The 15,723-nt window shown below is 43.6% G+C and overlaps 1 protein-coding gene across 1 annotated transcript; it reads right to left on the bottom strand.

The window, feature by feature from the left end:
* Positions 1–873: 873 nt before the first annotated feature.
* Sall1 (spalt like transcription factor 1) lies at positions 874–8,044 on the bottom strand. Its single transcript, XM_010629351.3, has 2 exons — positions 3,826–8,044; positions 874–2,691 (listed from the first exon to the last, which is right to left on the bottom strand). The coding sequence occupies exons 1-2, from the start codon at positions 7,303–7,305 to the stop codon at positions 2,251–2,253; spliced, it is 3,921 nt and encodes a 1,306-aa protein (XP_010627653.1). The 5' UTR covers positions 7,306–8,044; the 3' UTR covers positions 874–2,250.
* Positions 8,045–15,723: the final 7,679 nt, after the last annotated feature.

Genomic DNA, 15,723 nt, shown 5'->3' with positions numbered 1-15,723 from the left:
GCTGTCGCCCGGACGTCCCCAGGCTTCGTCCCGGGGCGCAGGAGCAGCGCCAGGGCCCACAGAGCACACAGCCCCGGGCACCCCCGCTCCCCCCTAGTTGCCAATCCCAGCCCTGGGAAGGTGACTGGACGCCTCCCGCGCAACGAAAACCACCCTATTTGGCTCGTGTAGAACCAGAGCTTCGTGCACCCTTCAGCGCCTCGGCCAGTGGACCCTGCAGTATTCAAATTTCGGGACTGAGGTCCCGAGGCGCGGCCCCTGGTGGCTAACGAGTGGCCCGTGCCCAGCGGAAACCTTTGCTGGAAGGTGGCCCAACGCCTTAGTACGTCACCCTTACCTGGGTGCAGACACCGGCTAAGACCGCAGTTCACCATCTCCTTAAAAACAAAAGTCAACAAATCCTCCTGGACACAACTTCTACCCCGTCCTATTGCTCACCCCCAAAATAGTGCACAAAACCTATTTACCCCTAGAACAAAGGGAGAGAGGAAGAATCAAAACTGAATTCTGATGATGAAGTATTCAAGTTGACTTTACATCTCCTTTATAATAGACCTTTTCTTTTAAATATGCGTATGCTTTTAAATGCCTAAAAGACTAATTAAATAAAGAACATGTTGACCTCGCTGGGTTGAGGCCCAGTTTCTGAGTCAGATTATATAACCTTACTGCACCGGGAATTCTCCAGCAATGAGGCTCTCAGCCGCCAGAAGAAGAAAAAAAAAAAAAAAAAAAAAAAAAAAGCCACTGAATCAAGTGAAATGAAACCAGAATAGTTAAAGCTGAAATCTAAATCCAAATATCCTGCTTAAGGAAACTTACCTGTCAGGATGAGATCTCCAATGACAACGTTTTATTTTCTTTTTTCTCTGGGGGAGGGGCGGTTGTGAACAGAGTGGAGGGGCAGCGAAGTAATATTCCCAAACAAGTAACGCACATTGGGAAAAGTAACAACATATCCAAACAAGTAATGGATATTGGGAAAATATTTAGGGCCTCTACATTTCAAAATGAAAGGAAACAGGCCCATGCAAACTAAGATGCTCACTCACATACACAATTTACTGGTGCTCGGGGAAATGTTAAACCACATTTAGGGGCCTCACTAAATAAAAATGCACTCTAAAAACACAGACACAGTATGTTGTTTTATCTGTTGCAAAAAATGTATTTGATTACTTGAGTAAAATTACAGTATCTCTGTTGTTAGTAAGTATTAAATGTTAAAAGAAATTGGACCCCCCCTTCCTTTCAACTTTCCAAGAAAGTGCATGTAACAGTCCAATTTTTTCTTCCATAACTAATACAAAATAAACAAACACTATACCTGCTCTCTTGATCAAGAAGCATCTGCTCTTGTAAGGAACGTATGTACATTTTAATGAAAGTGATATTTCTTATTGTATATACAAGAGCATCTACATTTTCTCCACTGAAGTTTGTTCAAGATGCTATACTTAGCAGCATTGTGAAAATTCCAGCACACATTTTCTATTGTGAATATACCTACAAGGCAAAATGTTACATCTCAGTTTCAACTACCAAAACAACACTTTTTTTTTTCTGCTAAAGAATTCTGCGTGCTTATTACTGTACAGAAACTTATTAACATTGAGGACGACTCAAGTAAAAAGCACAATACAAATAGTTCAAAACGGAAATGGTTAAATCTACAAAACAAAAAAGCAGGTTGAATTTAGAATAAAAATGAAAAATGAAAACAAAAACCCAAACCTTTCAAAGAACCACACTGTTCAGTCTGTACTTTCAGTCCTTTCCTTAAATCTGTTTTGAAAGATTAGACAATGTGTTTGCTGATAAAATTTTCCAGCAGGATCAAAGTGTACATTTATATACAGACTTTATTAGAGATCTAATGCATCACGGAGGCATTGCATCAACACCAGGTTCATATTAAACTGGATATAGAAAATAAGTTAATGCCAGATTAAGACCGCCTAGCAGGGCAACTTGCGATTGCCATAAATGTTACAGCAAGTTTACAGCACTCTAGTCAATTAGTATTTAGTTCAAAATACAGAAGACCAAAGTTAACGCTTGCATTCTGTTTGCAAAGCAAGGTTATATCACTAATAAATAAGCTTTCTTAGAACTCTAGAAGTTGAACAAAATACAAAAGAATGTCTTCATAATGTTGGAGTTCATAAACCCAGGGACCAGAAGGGAGGGGACAGGGTGGGAGCAGGAGGCAACCGTAGGTGCATTCTGAACAGGAATGCTGTGGCTGCTCTAACTTGTCACGATCTCTTTGCTGTCCTCCACGAAGCGGGTAAAGCGGAAGTTGGTTCCGTTCTCACTGCTTGCCATTTTCTCTAGGCCAGCCAGAGGAGCACTGGGCTCTGAGTTCTGGAGCTTCTCCAGATTTCCCGTCAGCCCACTAATAGGTGAGCTGCTCCCGCTGCCTAGGCTTCCAGGAATTGGAGGGATGCCACCATTCTGAATGACAGAGATCTCGTTGGCCTTCATCGCCAGCCCATTGGAGAGCGCTGCTGCATACTGATTCCAGAAACTGGAAGGATCTCCGCTTCCTGACCTCCCGGCCAAATCCTTCTGGAACATTTCTGGGAACTTGACAGGATTGCCTCCTAGAAATGTCATGGGGCCATCCACGGAGAGCCGGCGGCCCCGGCGTGCAGGGGTGCTATTCCACATGTGGGTGCCCATGTGTACCTGAGACCAGGGTGGGGGCCAGGGGAGGGGAAAAAAGAAAAAGAGGGGGAAAAGACAAGACAGAGGCTTAATAGTTGAATCTGTCTCAACTCATATCTTAACACTCCACAAAGCAAGTGGCCTAAATGTCTATTCTTATTATGTGACAGACAAGGGAAAAGGTAGGGGGAACCATCCACTGCTGTGGACTAGTAATAACGTGTTTGTTGTCTGCAGCCCTGGGCTGTCTCTCCTCTTCCCTGGCAAACATGCCTTACTTACTCTTTTTTTATTACCCATATTTAGCTTATAATGGTCTCAAGCAAGCTAGTCAGTCGCAGATAGCTCCTTTCAGGGTTAGAATTGTTATGTCCACTCTCATTGCAATGCTAAGTATTGTATCTGACACCCTTTACCCTATAAATGTCCTTTGCAGACGGGAAGAAAGTACCCCTCGCTGATTGCCCATCGGAGGGCCTGTGTATGGAGAGAAAAGCCAGAAAGTAATTATTCATCTCGCATTACTGGCAGCAATCTCCAGAGAAATACTCTGTCAACAGAAAAATGTACACAGTAAGAGCGCTCAACTGTTACTCTAGAACGTAAGCATATTTGCTTTATTTCCAACACATATCGGTAGGAAATGTTGTATAATCAATTATCCTAATATCCATTAGCAGAGCAGTGACGTTATTGTTTCTAGAAAAACAAACCATGCTGGACTGCATAGTTATGAAAAATTGCTGTGTAGGCCGCGGAGAACCGTAATTATTAAGTGATATGGGCAGCACACAGGCCACGTGGAGGTCTTTAATCAATACCCATGGCAATGCCAGGCTGTCTTATTTGGTAGGTAAAGCAATTCATTTGGTGCACTTAGCGAGACAACAGAGAGAGGCTGCTGCTTCGCTTAGGTACCAAATCACTCAAGGCGCTATGACATGCAGCCAGCTGCAGGCCATCCTCCCCTGCCTGCCACCATCCTGACCCTCACAGACACCCCCACTCCTCCCAGGTCGGCCACGTGTAGAGGTTCCCTTAGGAGGCCTCTGTCCCTAAGTATGTGAGCAGAAGACGCCGGAAGCATACACTTCAGATAATCACTGGCAACGGAAGGGGCTGACGGGATGGGTGAGGTGCAGATGGAGTGGGTACCTTAAGATTGCCTTTTGTTGTGAACGCTCTTCCACAAATAGTGCAAGCAAAGGGCTTCTCTCCAGTGTGAGTTCTCTCATGGATCTGAAGGGCACTCGACGAGGAGAAGGTTTTGCCACACGTGTTGCAATAGTGCTGTTTGGGAGTTCTCCGGGGAAGAGCTGGGAGCAGAACTGGGGATGTGGCAGAGGATGACAGAGGCCCAGGAGGGATGTGACTGGTGGGGGTGTCCTTACTGTCCTGAGGAGAAACATGCACAAAGCCATTGACCTCTGTTTTGATGAGAGATGACAAGGAGTTGGCGGGAATCACCGCTGAGTTCTGATTGGGGCCAAGGTTGGAACTGGGCTCAAAGAGCTGTGATGGTAGATCTCGCATCTGATGTGTCAACATGTGCTGTTTCAAATTACCCTTTGTGGAAAAGCCACGATTGCAAACTGTGCAAATAAATGGTCTCTCTTTGGTATGACTTCTATAGTGAATGTCCAAGGCACTCTGACAAGCAAAGGTTTTACCACAAATGTCGCAAGCAGTATTTTTAAATTTACCCCGGTCTCTGAAAGGGAAGAGGATTCCCAAAGAATCTTCTTTGATGATTTTCTCTGCGTGACCAGATGTCAAATCCAAAGGGCCCCCATTCACTGGGGTGGGAGACAAACCATTGGCAAACTCACTTGGTCCTGCTCTCGGTGGCTTCTCCTCCACACTGGGTGACTTGTGGAAATCCTGGGTGCTGTTGGATGGGGACAGAGCCTGCATGGAAGAGGTAGACTCTGAGATGGCCGGGCTGCCGGCACTTTGGCTCTCCATGTCACCACCCACTGAGGATGAATCATTGGTCATCACATCCCCCTCGATGGACCCGTTCTCCACGGACTTCAGGCTGGCCTGAAGCTGCTCGGCCAGGCCCGCATTGATCATCTTCATCTGATTTTCCAAAGCAGCAATGCTCGACATCTCGAGGGGCAGAGGTGAAGACGACAAGCTGTCTTGGGATGCATCTGCTGACTTGGGTGTATCTGGGATGCTGCCTTCGGGACAGTCTTCCATGTTTTCGTCGGAGAAGTTGTCCAGATCGTCAAAATTTTTCTCATCGAAGGAGCCTGTGTCAGATTCCATGGACTCGGGGTAGCTGTCGGGGACAGGGGTATTGGGGATCTGGCCTCCCATATGCATCCGGATGTGTTGTTGGAGGACAACAGCATTTGTGAACTTCTTCTGGCAGATGGGACAGGAATGCTGGACTCTGAGTGGGGGCATGGCCCGGTGGACACTGTAGTGGGTTTTAAGATTCCCTTTTGTGGTGAAAGCCCGGCCACAGATCTTGCACTTAAAGGGCCTCTCACCAGTGTGTGTCCGGTAGTGCATTTTCAAGGCGCTCTGACAGCTCAGGACCCGGTGGCAGATGATACACTCATTGGGGTCAGTGGCCTTTTTGTCAATGTTTTCTACCAGTTGCTGGAGCTTGGATGTCTCTGATGCCTGGGCTGAGTCCAAGAGTCCCCCAAAAGGAAACTTGGCCTTGAACTGCTCAGACATGAGTGGCAACAATGGGTTGGTGAAGGTGGTGGCACCTCCCGGGCCACAGTCAGGCGCTGGGGAGCTCAGAGTGCTGTTGCTTGCTATTGGGACTGAGTTGGTGGCCACACTATTCTCTTCACTTTTGCCACCGGAGGGTGGCAGAGTGGACCCCTCTGCTTCCTCTGAGAGCCCTCCCAGGTTTCTTGTGGCCAGATCGGGGGCCCCAGAGTCACTTTTGACTGAGCTGGGGGGGCTGGCAGCAGAATGGCTGATGGGGATAGGGGCTGGCTCTTCAGTCTTGATGAAGGGTGTGAGGCTTGGGAGGGTCGGGGGTAACGGCAGGCCGACGGAAGTGGTCAGAGTGGGCAGGACTGGCTTGGTGTCTAGCCAGCTGGTGACTGGCTTCTCTGGAGGGATGGACATGCCATATGGGATGCCGGTACTAGTAGGGATGTTGTCCAAGTGCTCAGGCACGGGATAGGGGTTCATCTGGATATGAGGATACTTCTCTTTGTGGCGCTGAAAGTGGACTTTCAGGTTCCCTTTAGTGGAGAACCTGTTCCCGCAGATGTTGCACTTGAAAGGCCTCTCTCCAGTATGGGAGCGCAAGTGGATCTGCAAGGCACTGTCACTCCCAAAGACCTTCGCACAGAACCTACACTTGTGTTTGAAGAACGCCTCATCTGAAGTACTTTTCGCTTCAAAGGCAGTGACATTTGGTGGCTTGCTTTTTCTTTGCTGGGCCAAGGCAGACAAGGAGTTTAAGTCCTCTGCAGTTGTTCCAATGTTGGGCAAAGGGCTAGGGAAAACCGCATTAGCAGGGGTTGGCTGAGGTAGAAGTGGATTAGATGCAGGACTTAATAAACTGCTTATTGCAAAAGCTGGTGAGGACGATGCTGCGACTGCTGGGTTGCTGACATGGTTGGAGCCAGCACTCGAAGCCACTTTTTCTGAGGATGGGGTGGTAACTGCTGCCGCCAATATGTTCATACTGGGAGAGGTGCCACTGCTGGATGGAATGACGGTGTTGCCAGAACTGCTCTGAGGTAGCTGGATTGGGGGTAGCTGTTTCACACCGCTAATGCTGGCAGATTGGCTAGCGAGGCTCTGTGCTAATCCAGCTGCTGCCGCCAGCTGCTGAGATAAATGGGAACTTAGCGTGGACAAGGGATTGGCAGATGTTCGTAAAGTACCTTGAGAAGGACTAGAAGATGTTGGCAAGTCTGCGTTCTGAGAAGCCAACAGTAATATTTGGTGCCGAATCTGTTCGATCAGTTGCAGTTGGTGAATTTGCTGCTGCTGCAAGGCTAAGAGCTGCTCCATGAGGGCTGGAACAGCCAGTTTGCCTCCGGAGGCCCCACTGCACCTCGCTTCCTGGGAGAACTGGGCCACAGCCACCTTGGTGCTCTGGAGGTTTTCGATGATGACGTTGCTATTGATCACGGAGAAGTTGCCCAGCGTCGTCAGGTCCCCGAGTTGAGGTAGAGAGGTTGTGATCGCTGAGGTACCTATGGAGGAGCTGCCCTCGCAGCTTGGGGTGGTGCTACTGGTGGTGCCGTTACTAGACGTCCCACTGCCGCTGTTGGGGGCGGCTGGGACCTCCACCTCCATGGACTCTTCCCTGTCAAGTCCCTTGTGTTCTGAAAGACCGCTGCAGTCTACTTGATCTGTTTTGTTCACTGTGTCTTTCAGTTGTTTATCAGGATTATCGGGAGGGGGACTGGGTGAGAAGGTTTCTGGTGGGGAGGCTGGATTCTCACTGACGATCAAAACTAATTGGTTTTTAGTGCAGTTCTTCTTGTGGAGTAGAAGATCTGATAACTCAAAGAACTCAGCACAGCACCGGCCACAGACGTGGGCATCCTTGCTCTTAGTGGGGCGACTTGGCTGACCCTTCTCTGTGTCTCCTACAAACACCAAAAGGCTCATGGTTAGAGAGGAAGTCAGAACACACATCATCTGTGATTTTCTAAGTGCAAAATTCAAAACTGTAGCCCCTGAAAACCCAATCAGTATTACCTAGAAAGACTCATAATTAATTTTTAAGCATGTGGAGGAATTTCTGTCCATCTGGTACCTCAGAGAGTCACGGCCCTCAGATAATTCTTCAAAACATGAAATAGTATGAATGGAGGAAGACATTGGTGTGTAATGAAATTCCATGGCAAGATATTGATTTCCAATATTTTATACACGTGATTGTCTACTCATTCAGAGAGGGTCCAGCAACCATTCTGAGGACTTATTAGGCTCTTGAGTTTCTGTCAACCTTATTCATTTTCAACCGATTCAAAGATATCTGTGACAGTCTGTTCTGTCAGTAAACTAATTTGTAGTCATTCAGGTTCCAATCAGTTGTTGACAAGGGGGAAAAAAAATGCGTATCAGCCAGCCAGCTCTGGACTGACAATGTGAAAATCACCTCAAGCCCCCACCCCGAACCTGAGCTAAGTCTGATCCCTGACAAACACATTTTAGTCACATCAGTAACAAATCCTTCAGAGCGCTCCTCAAGATTTACTTGAATACAAAAGGGAAAGCAACACACACAATGCAGAGAAACACAATGATCATAATCCGTCACAAGGGCTGCCTGGTACCTATGTATCACCCATGGCATGTTTATTTTTAAAATTAAAGAATGCAGACTTAGCTACCATTATATTAATCAAGGGGTATATGCCACTAGGCTCCAAATGACGATATGCCTGTAAATATTTTATCAAAAGTGCTCTATCTAGAAAGCCAGCATAAGACTTACATTTCTGATTAAAAACCAACTTAAAGAAGGATGTACAGTTAAAGGGATGTACTCCTCTTCCCCTAAGAAATCATGTTTGGTGTAGAATTTGGAAATGCTCTGCTATTCTCCTTGTCTGAATGACTCTAAAAACAGTTTGCTCTTAACTGTTATCAATTGTTTAACAGATTGTCCTGAACCTTTTCTTATAAAAGTCCTTTTATCTCATGTTTGTTTCCACTGGTTGCTCAGATGTCTTCTCACTAAGATCCATTTGTAAATTAAACATAAAAATTTCCAACTCCAGGCTAACATCCTATTCAAAGACAGGATGGCGTCCCATTGTTTGCCCAGCATGGGACACCAACTTCTGCTGTACAAATGGTGTGTGGTCATCTTCGAAGGCTGTGAAAAAAAAAAAAAACTGTTTAATTCAAGGATTACCTCCCTGTATGCTTTTCTGCAAATTTGAACCAGATAATGGTAGTTTCCATGACTTCCAAATAGAATCTCCTAGAAAACTTGCAGGCAAAAAAAAAAAAAAACTGTTTAATTCAAGGATTACCTCCCTGTATGCTTTTCTGCAAATTTGAACCAGATAATGGTAGTTTCCATGACTTCCAAATAGAATCTCCTAGAAAACTTGCAGGCAAAAAAAAAAAAAAAAAAAAAAAAAAAAAGTAATTGCAGATATGAATGCATGAAAAAATAAAAATCTTGCTTTTTTCCTCCCCTCAGAAAACTTAAGCGTCCACTCAAAAGAGCCAAACATCTGCCTTTTTGGACTGAGGATCTAAAAAGCTTGAGTAGCTCTGCATTTCAGAAAATATAATTAACAATGAAATATTAACTTCTGAAAATTCCTTAACTCTATCTGCTTAGAGTGATGCTGTAGTTAATCAGAAGCCCTGGTAAAGTATAACAAATATATGTACACTATTCAACGGAAGTGTTATTTTAGCAGCTAAGTTATACTTAATAAGCTAGCTTTCCCAATACTCATCTTTTAATTTCCACAAGGTTATAGTGCACAATGCATTAACAACACCAAACAAAATGTAGTTGTAGCAGAAAATACCAACAACAATCCAGTTTTAATTTAATGTTTAATCATGCTAATTGGCACCAGATTCCTATGCACATTTAAGGTGCTGTTTTAAGCACTTTCCGTCTCTCCTCCTGCCTTAAAATAATATAAACAAAATATTAAATGAAATTCGCTAAAGTTATGTTGCTTAACTTGGGACAAAAATAATGTGACAAAAATTCTGTTTAAAGCTTCTTATTTTGACAACCAATTTTAAATGATGCATCCATTTCAGATGCTTATTTTAAACTAGGAAATGCAATTCCTAATATATTCAACAGAAATGTTATTTCTTTCTCTTTGCACATTTCCATATGTAATGGTTATGTTTCCATCTACTTTTACAGCCAATTATGAAGGAACAAAAGCTATTCTGTTTGTTCACACATTTTCAACAAAATGCATTAAAACTATTATGTCAGCATGTTCTATTAAGCTCTGCATTCAGTGGAAAATACTTTTCAACCAGCTCACATTTATCAAAACATAAAGCCACTTTAAAACACAGTTTTGCTTGGTCAGCTGGGCTTAGACAAATAATGACAGATTCAGAACTAAATAACTAGCGTGGGGAATCAGAAAACTGACTTCATCAATTGTACACATTACAATGTAGTTGCTTCAAATATTTAGCACATCTGTGCTCATGATTAAAGGGCATTTTAATTCTTTATAACTTGCAAACATCTGATATTCTCATAATGTATAGAGAAAATAAAAGATAGGTTACTTTATAGGATTTAGCTGGTTATTGCTTTCCTGTGCTCCAATTCTGTATTTGTACTGCTTCAAGGTTCACTTGAGAATTTTTGGGTTTCTGAACATTTTTATATTTAGGATTCTGCTAACAAGATGAAAGATATAGGTGTTTAAAAATAAACGCCTGCTTGCTTAAAAGAGACTATGTTTTGAAAAGTTGCCTATATTTTAGCTTAGATTTTCCATATTTTAATAAGCTGAAATTTGATCTCACTGTATAGTTAACTTATTTCCTGATGTTCATGAACACCCAGTCCCCTAAAAATCCGGGTATCTATTTTGATTTACTTCAAAAGCAGGTGTCGCTATACTGTAATAATTCCTAACTAAATCTCTCTGCATTCTGAACAGAATACCAATAAAAGAGCTTAAAAAGAAAGAAGACAAAACATGAGAACTAATGTGAATCTTCACTACCACAAGGACTATTTTAAATTGTAATAAGATACAAACACAATCACACAAGAATATGTTCTAATGTTCTAATTCATTTTTCCGATCCAATCCTCTACCTTGTATCTCTCTTAATAATCTGTTACACAGGATTGCAACTGGTGACCTCATTATAGTAAATACAGTTGCCCTGTTCCTTGTATTATGGTGAAAAGAATACTGCAGTTTCTTTTCTATAGATTAAATTAATTTCGATTATAGATACAAATTAATTTTGTAATTCTAGTTAGATAGGAACATTTAAGAAGTATTGGTTTTCTAAGTATGTACACACAGAAAAGATACTTGGGATTTGCTGGGGTTTTCTTTTTTCCTTTTCTTTTATTTTTGGGAAGTAGGTGATCTTTTACCTCCACTAAATTTGTACTGAAATTCCAAATGTTTTAGTTCCTATTGTACTATTTAGGTACTTGATGCGGAATTCAACTTTGTCAGTTTTTCATCACCTGAATCAAACATTGCAGTATCGGAAGCAGAAAATGAAAGTGTTCCAGCATATTTGTCTACTGAGAAAATAAAAATAAAACTATGCCCCATACAGAAAGGCTTAAACAAAACAAAACAACCCTTAAAAACCAGAAAACAACCACCTAACTCTACCAGATTTAGTTTTCTTTTTTGGAGCTGCTCAGAAAGACAATTCACTGTATTTCATATTACCTAAAGACTGCATTACCATTTTAAAATAGAAATTCTCACAATAGTGGGTTTGGGGCCCATAACTTTAACAGGCTGTTCCTTTTCGTGGACCCATTTGGAAAGGCTATCACAAACATATTTGATTGATTGATCCTTTATCCCCCCACCCAGCCTGGGGAAAGACTGTGTCTCAATGTCCAACTTAAGATTCCAAAGAAATCGTAAACACTACAACATATGCTGTGCATATTTTCTGTGATGTCTAAAGTTTCCTCTATGCAATATGCAACCAAGTGACAAATTGCCCCCCTTCAAGTTCACTCAGTGTGCTCACCAGGATTAGTGTGTTCTCCCGTGGAAGGATACAAGAGAAATCTCTGAAAAAATAACAGCATGAACAAGACACTCCTTTTAAAGTAGTGATCCAAGCCCACCTAATGCACACAATAAATAAAAGGGGAAAATGTCTTCCCCATGGATGAATCAAACTGAACACTAGATGGGGTTCCAGTTGCAAGGGTTTGCTCAAAAACTTCTTTGTGGCTTTCCTATTCCAGTGACGCGTAAAAGAGAGACTCCTTAAGGCGAGATCTAAACTCTGACTACATAAACATTGGCAAAGGGACAAGAAACTAAATCCCTGTTGTTTGAGGGTAAAGCTGAGCTATGGGAACTACCTGTCAATCTTCCCCTTTGGGGGTCTGGAATCTGAGGGTGACAGGGGAATAAGGTTAGGAAAAGAAGCCAAGCTGATAAGGTGAAACTAAAATAAACTACTAACTTCCTGCTAAGTGACTAGCAAGACTCAATTTGGGGGTCACTGGGAAGATACTGAAGGACATATTATGGTCTGGACCTTGTCACCTATGCATGGGAGGAAGCAAGCAAAGGTTAAAACAGCTCCACACATCTAGGTTTCCTAAAGCCTGGCACACACACTTTTTTCTTCTTGGGGGAGGGGCGCAATTTACCATGTCTTTGGCTAAACTGCTAAAGGATTTCAGTTTTGATTATCTAAGAATAGTCTGGAATATAGGGTTTCTCTCCACCAGGATATATTTTAGAAAACCTTACTTTAGGCTGTAGAAAGAAATTTTTTCTGGTTACTACTCAGAGCTTGATTTTAACAATTTCAAAACATGTAACCTGTCTGCCTGTTTTCCTCACAGTAAAAATGTACATTTTTTTGCCTTCTTAAGGAGTCTGTTGGTGATAACTCCATACCTCCAAACTAGAAAGAAAGGAAACATAACCTCCAAAGAATAACCTATAATTTGCCACTTGTGCTTATGAACCATAGTGGAACCTTGATGCAAAATAAATCACCAAACATTCAATATCAAAAATTCATACACTTCCATACATTCTGTCTCATGCCAGCTGGACTTTTCTTGTTTCTGTTTTGTTTTTAACACATTAGGAAGTATCTGTAGTCTGAAGCAAATCTCAAAAACAGTTTGCATTTTCTCATCCAGAATCTTTCATTATGTCAAACTTAAAATAGGCCTGATTAAACATGAATTCCTTCCAACTGCCTTATCTTGCAGGTGTTGGGTTTTTCAAAAAAAGCAATTAATTATAGTTCTCTCTAACCTTTTGGGCCCAGAAATCAATGTGTTGTCATTAAGCTGCTCAAAATGAGTAAATTACTTTGGTCAAAAACAGAATTTCATTATTAATACAAATAAGAGGGATTTTTATGGTACTTCATTTAAGAGTCCATGTTTTATCAGCAATTCATGATTTTACTTTTCAGTAGTACCTTTTCTTTAAAACCCAAGAACTAAAATATTTAATAAACAAATGGAATCTGTGTAGACCCTCCATATAGTTATTGAAGTCTTAAAAATACCACTAAAGGCAGAGGGTGGGGGGAAACACCACACACACACACATACACACACACACACACACACACACACACACACACTCCTGAAATCTAAATCCTTAGGAAAGAACTCATGTATAATTCTCCTTCCTCAGAATTATCTATCTTGGTAAATAATCTTTCTAGTGGCAGTTATCTTTGTACAAGTAATTCGAGACTTGTTGAATATCACTTATGAGACAAGTCATATTTGCTATAATCCTGATTTCCTAAGAAACCGAAGGATTATCAAGTTTATTTTGCAGTGTTTTTAGCATCATGACTACACTGAAGTAGAATAAAAATATCAGTGTTCTAAGATGGACAAGACAATCCTATTTTTCTTAACTTGTTCAAATGAAGCTATCCCTGTGCACTGTTCGGCATGGCTTGGCCTTTCTTTGTACCCGTATTCTCACACAAACACACGCATGCACACCCACAACACAGCAGATTCATCCTTCAGGGCTACTGGAATGGTGTCTACAAACTTTCCTAGGTCTTGCATTGGAGGTCCCAGTATATGAGAAGAACATAAACTCTATTTAATTTGGTAATGTTTGCTATTTCATTTGCTGTATTTTAAGAACATGTCCAGTCAGAAGAAAAAATAAGCACAATGTTTGAATAGAGTTTTGCCTTCTAAAAGTTTAACAACCTTGCTATATGTAACAAAACCAAGCCAAACCAAACCAAACACTAACAGCTCCCTGAAGAGGTGTTTGGTATGTGGAGAAGGACGGAGATTCCTGTATTTAAGGAAGAAAGGGTGACTTTTTAAAAGTAGTCACCTTGAGCCATGTCATGAACTTTCAATTGCATGTATCTCACAACTATTCCTGAATGAGAAGAACTAGGATATGTTAGGCCCTCTTGTGTGTCAGGCGCTGGGAGGATTACTTGTGTACTAATATTATTACAACACACTAAATCCTGTAACCCTATTACAAAATCTACCCTCTAGGCAACTTCTCCCAAACTTATTGTTCAACCATGTAAAAACAGTCATAACCTAAAACCATTACTACTGAAGAAAAAGAGGAGGGGGTGGGGGGAGGTGAAGAAAGGGGGGGTGTTTCCTAGGGTGTTCCCAACAGTTTACTGCTTTTATCACAATGAACTAGCTTTTAGAAAGAAAGAAAGAAAAAGAAAGGAGAGAAAAATTAAAAGAGAAAGGAAACTTGACTCACTTAACAGCTCAAAGCTCAAATAAACTAAAAAATAGCACTAATAAATAATAATGGTAAGAGGCAGTGAACTCCTTTTATGCTATCGCTTTATGAGAAGTCTGAACTATTAAAAATTCCAGATCCACAAAGGCGCATGGCACAGAACTAGCAAGCATCATTTCTTCAGATGGCCGAGTCTGTCTTGAAGAAAAAAAAAAGTCTAACAAAATTCCTCTTCTCTGTAGTTTGGTTTTTCCGCATACAAATTGTTAACCTTAACCGTGCTATGGTGCTGAAGGTCTCAAAAGAAACTTTAGGAAATATTGTGAGGGCGAGAACCTTAAGAAACAAGCTGAGAAAATCCAGAAAAATACTGACTGCTTGTCGCGGCCTTGGGTAATTTCACCTCGGTTTGCCCGGTGTACCCGAGTCCCCTTGTGCTGGTGGTGGTGGGGAGGGGGGGCGCAGGAGTTGTCAGGGTTCTTTCAGCGGACTGTGAATCCTCAGAGAGTCGGGATAAAGCTTCAAGCTTGAGAAAGTACTTGGAAGGACTAAATACTGTACTCTAAACAGTTTTCTTAATGGGCCTTAGATCCCCAATTTTTACAGGGATCCCACTGTGCGGATCCCCTCTCTCGACAGCCAGCATAAAGGAAGAGGGTCCCTTGGCGTCGCTGCCGGTTGTGCCCGTCCACGCCCCAGCCAAACTCAGCGCCAGGCCTCTGGGGAAGAAGCCCCAGACTAGGCCGTGGGGCCGGGCGGTCGCAGAGCTCCGTGGACAGTGGTACGGATCTCAGGGCACGCTTCAGAGTTCTGGGGGAGAGACGGAGGTCCAGCTCCCGCCTCTGGTTCCCCCCAAAGGCTCCCCGGAACGAGAGCATGTCGACAGGCGTCCGGATGTGTGGAGAACCCGCCAGGGTTGCCCCTTGCCCTCCCACAGTCGAGAGGCGAACATGTGCGGGATGACCCGAACCCAGGCGCCGCTCCACCGCCTCGGGCGCTGGGCCTGGGAACTCGCAGGCTCCTACAGTGCGAACCACCTCCAGGGCTCCTTCCACACCCCCAACTCCCGCCTACGCCCCACAGCAGCGCTTGCACACAAACTTTCTTCTGGATTTGTCCGGTCCTTTCGGGACCCCGCAGTGGTCGCCTCCATTGGGGAAAGCGGCCCGCCTCTGTTTCAGGGGTCTTCTCTGACTGGCTACCCCCACCCCAGCACTGCAAAACCACCCCACAGTTCTTTCCTCCGACCACTCTGGAAGTAGGGGGCAACGCGATCTGCAGAGGACGTATACCAAACCTCCAGATATTGGGGGACTAGGAGTGCATAAACGGGGTGAAAGACGCCTGGATAAGCACTTTCCCAGTTCGTTTGCGCTGTCTCTGCAGCAACCGGCCGAAAAGAGTATTCATTCCACCCCGGCAGCGGCACCGGGGTTTCGCGCCCCGACCCAGGTCCCCACCGTAACTGCCCTGAACAGTCTAAGGCACCCTATCTCGTCCCCGCGGGTCGAGGGGAAGTGTTAGCGCGGGGAAGGGAGGCGGCGGCGAGCTCCTCCAGCGCTTGCTCGGAGTTCAGCCATCAGCACTAAGTAAACTTCCTTCCCGCTAGCAGCAAGGCAGAGGCTGCGAGGCCGGGCGGCGGAGAGGCCCGGCCGGTGGC

This window comes from Fukomys damarensis, unplaced genomic scaffold, assembly GCF_012274545.1.
Source record: "Fukomys damarensis isolate Sample0158 unplaced genomic scaffold, DMR_v1.0_HiC HiC_scaffold_32, whole genome shotgun sequence".
In the NCBI taxonomy this organism is placed as follows: domain Eukaryota; kingdom Metazoa; phylum Chordata; class Mammalia; order Rodentia; family Bathyergidae; genus Fukomys; species Fukomys damarensis.
This window is presented reverse-complemented; position numbering and strand designations above follow the sequence as displayed.

Coding starts and splice junctions, on each gene's coding strand:
- Sall1 (XM_010629351.3), bottom strand. CDS start 7,305: ATGATGTGTGTTCTGACTTCCTCTCTAACCATGAGCCTTTTGGTGTTT. Junction 2,692..3,825: donor CAACAAAAGGCAATCTTAAG/GTACCCACTCCA, acceptor CCCTGGTCTCAG/GTACACATGGGCACCCACAT.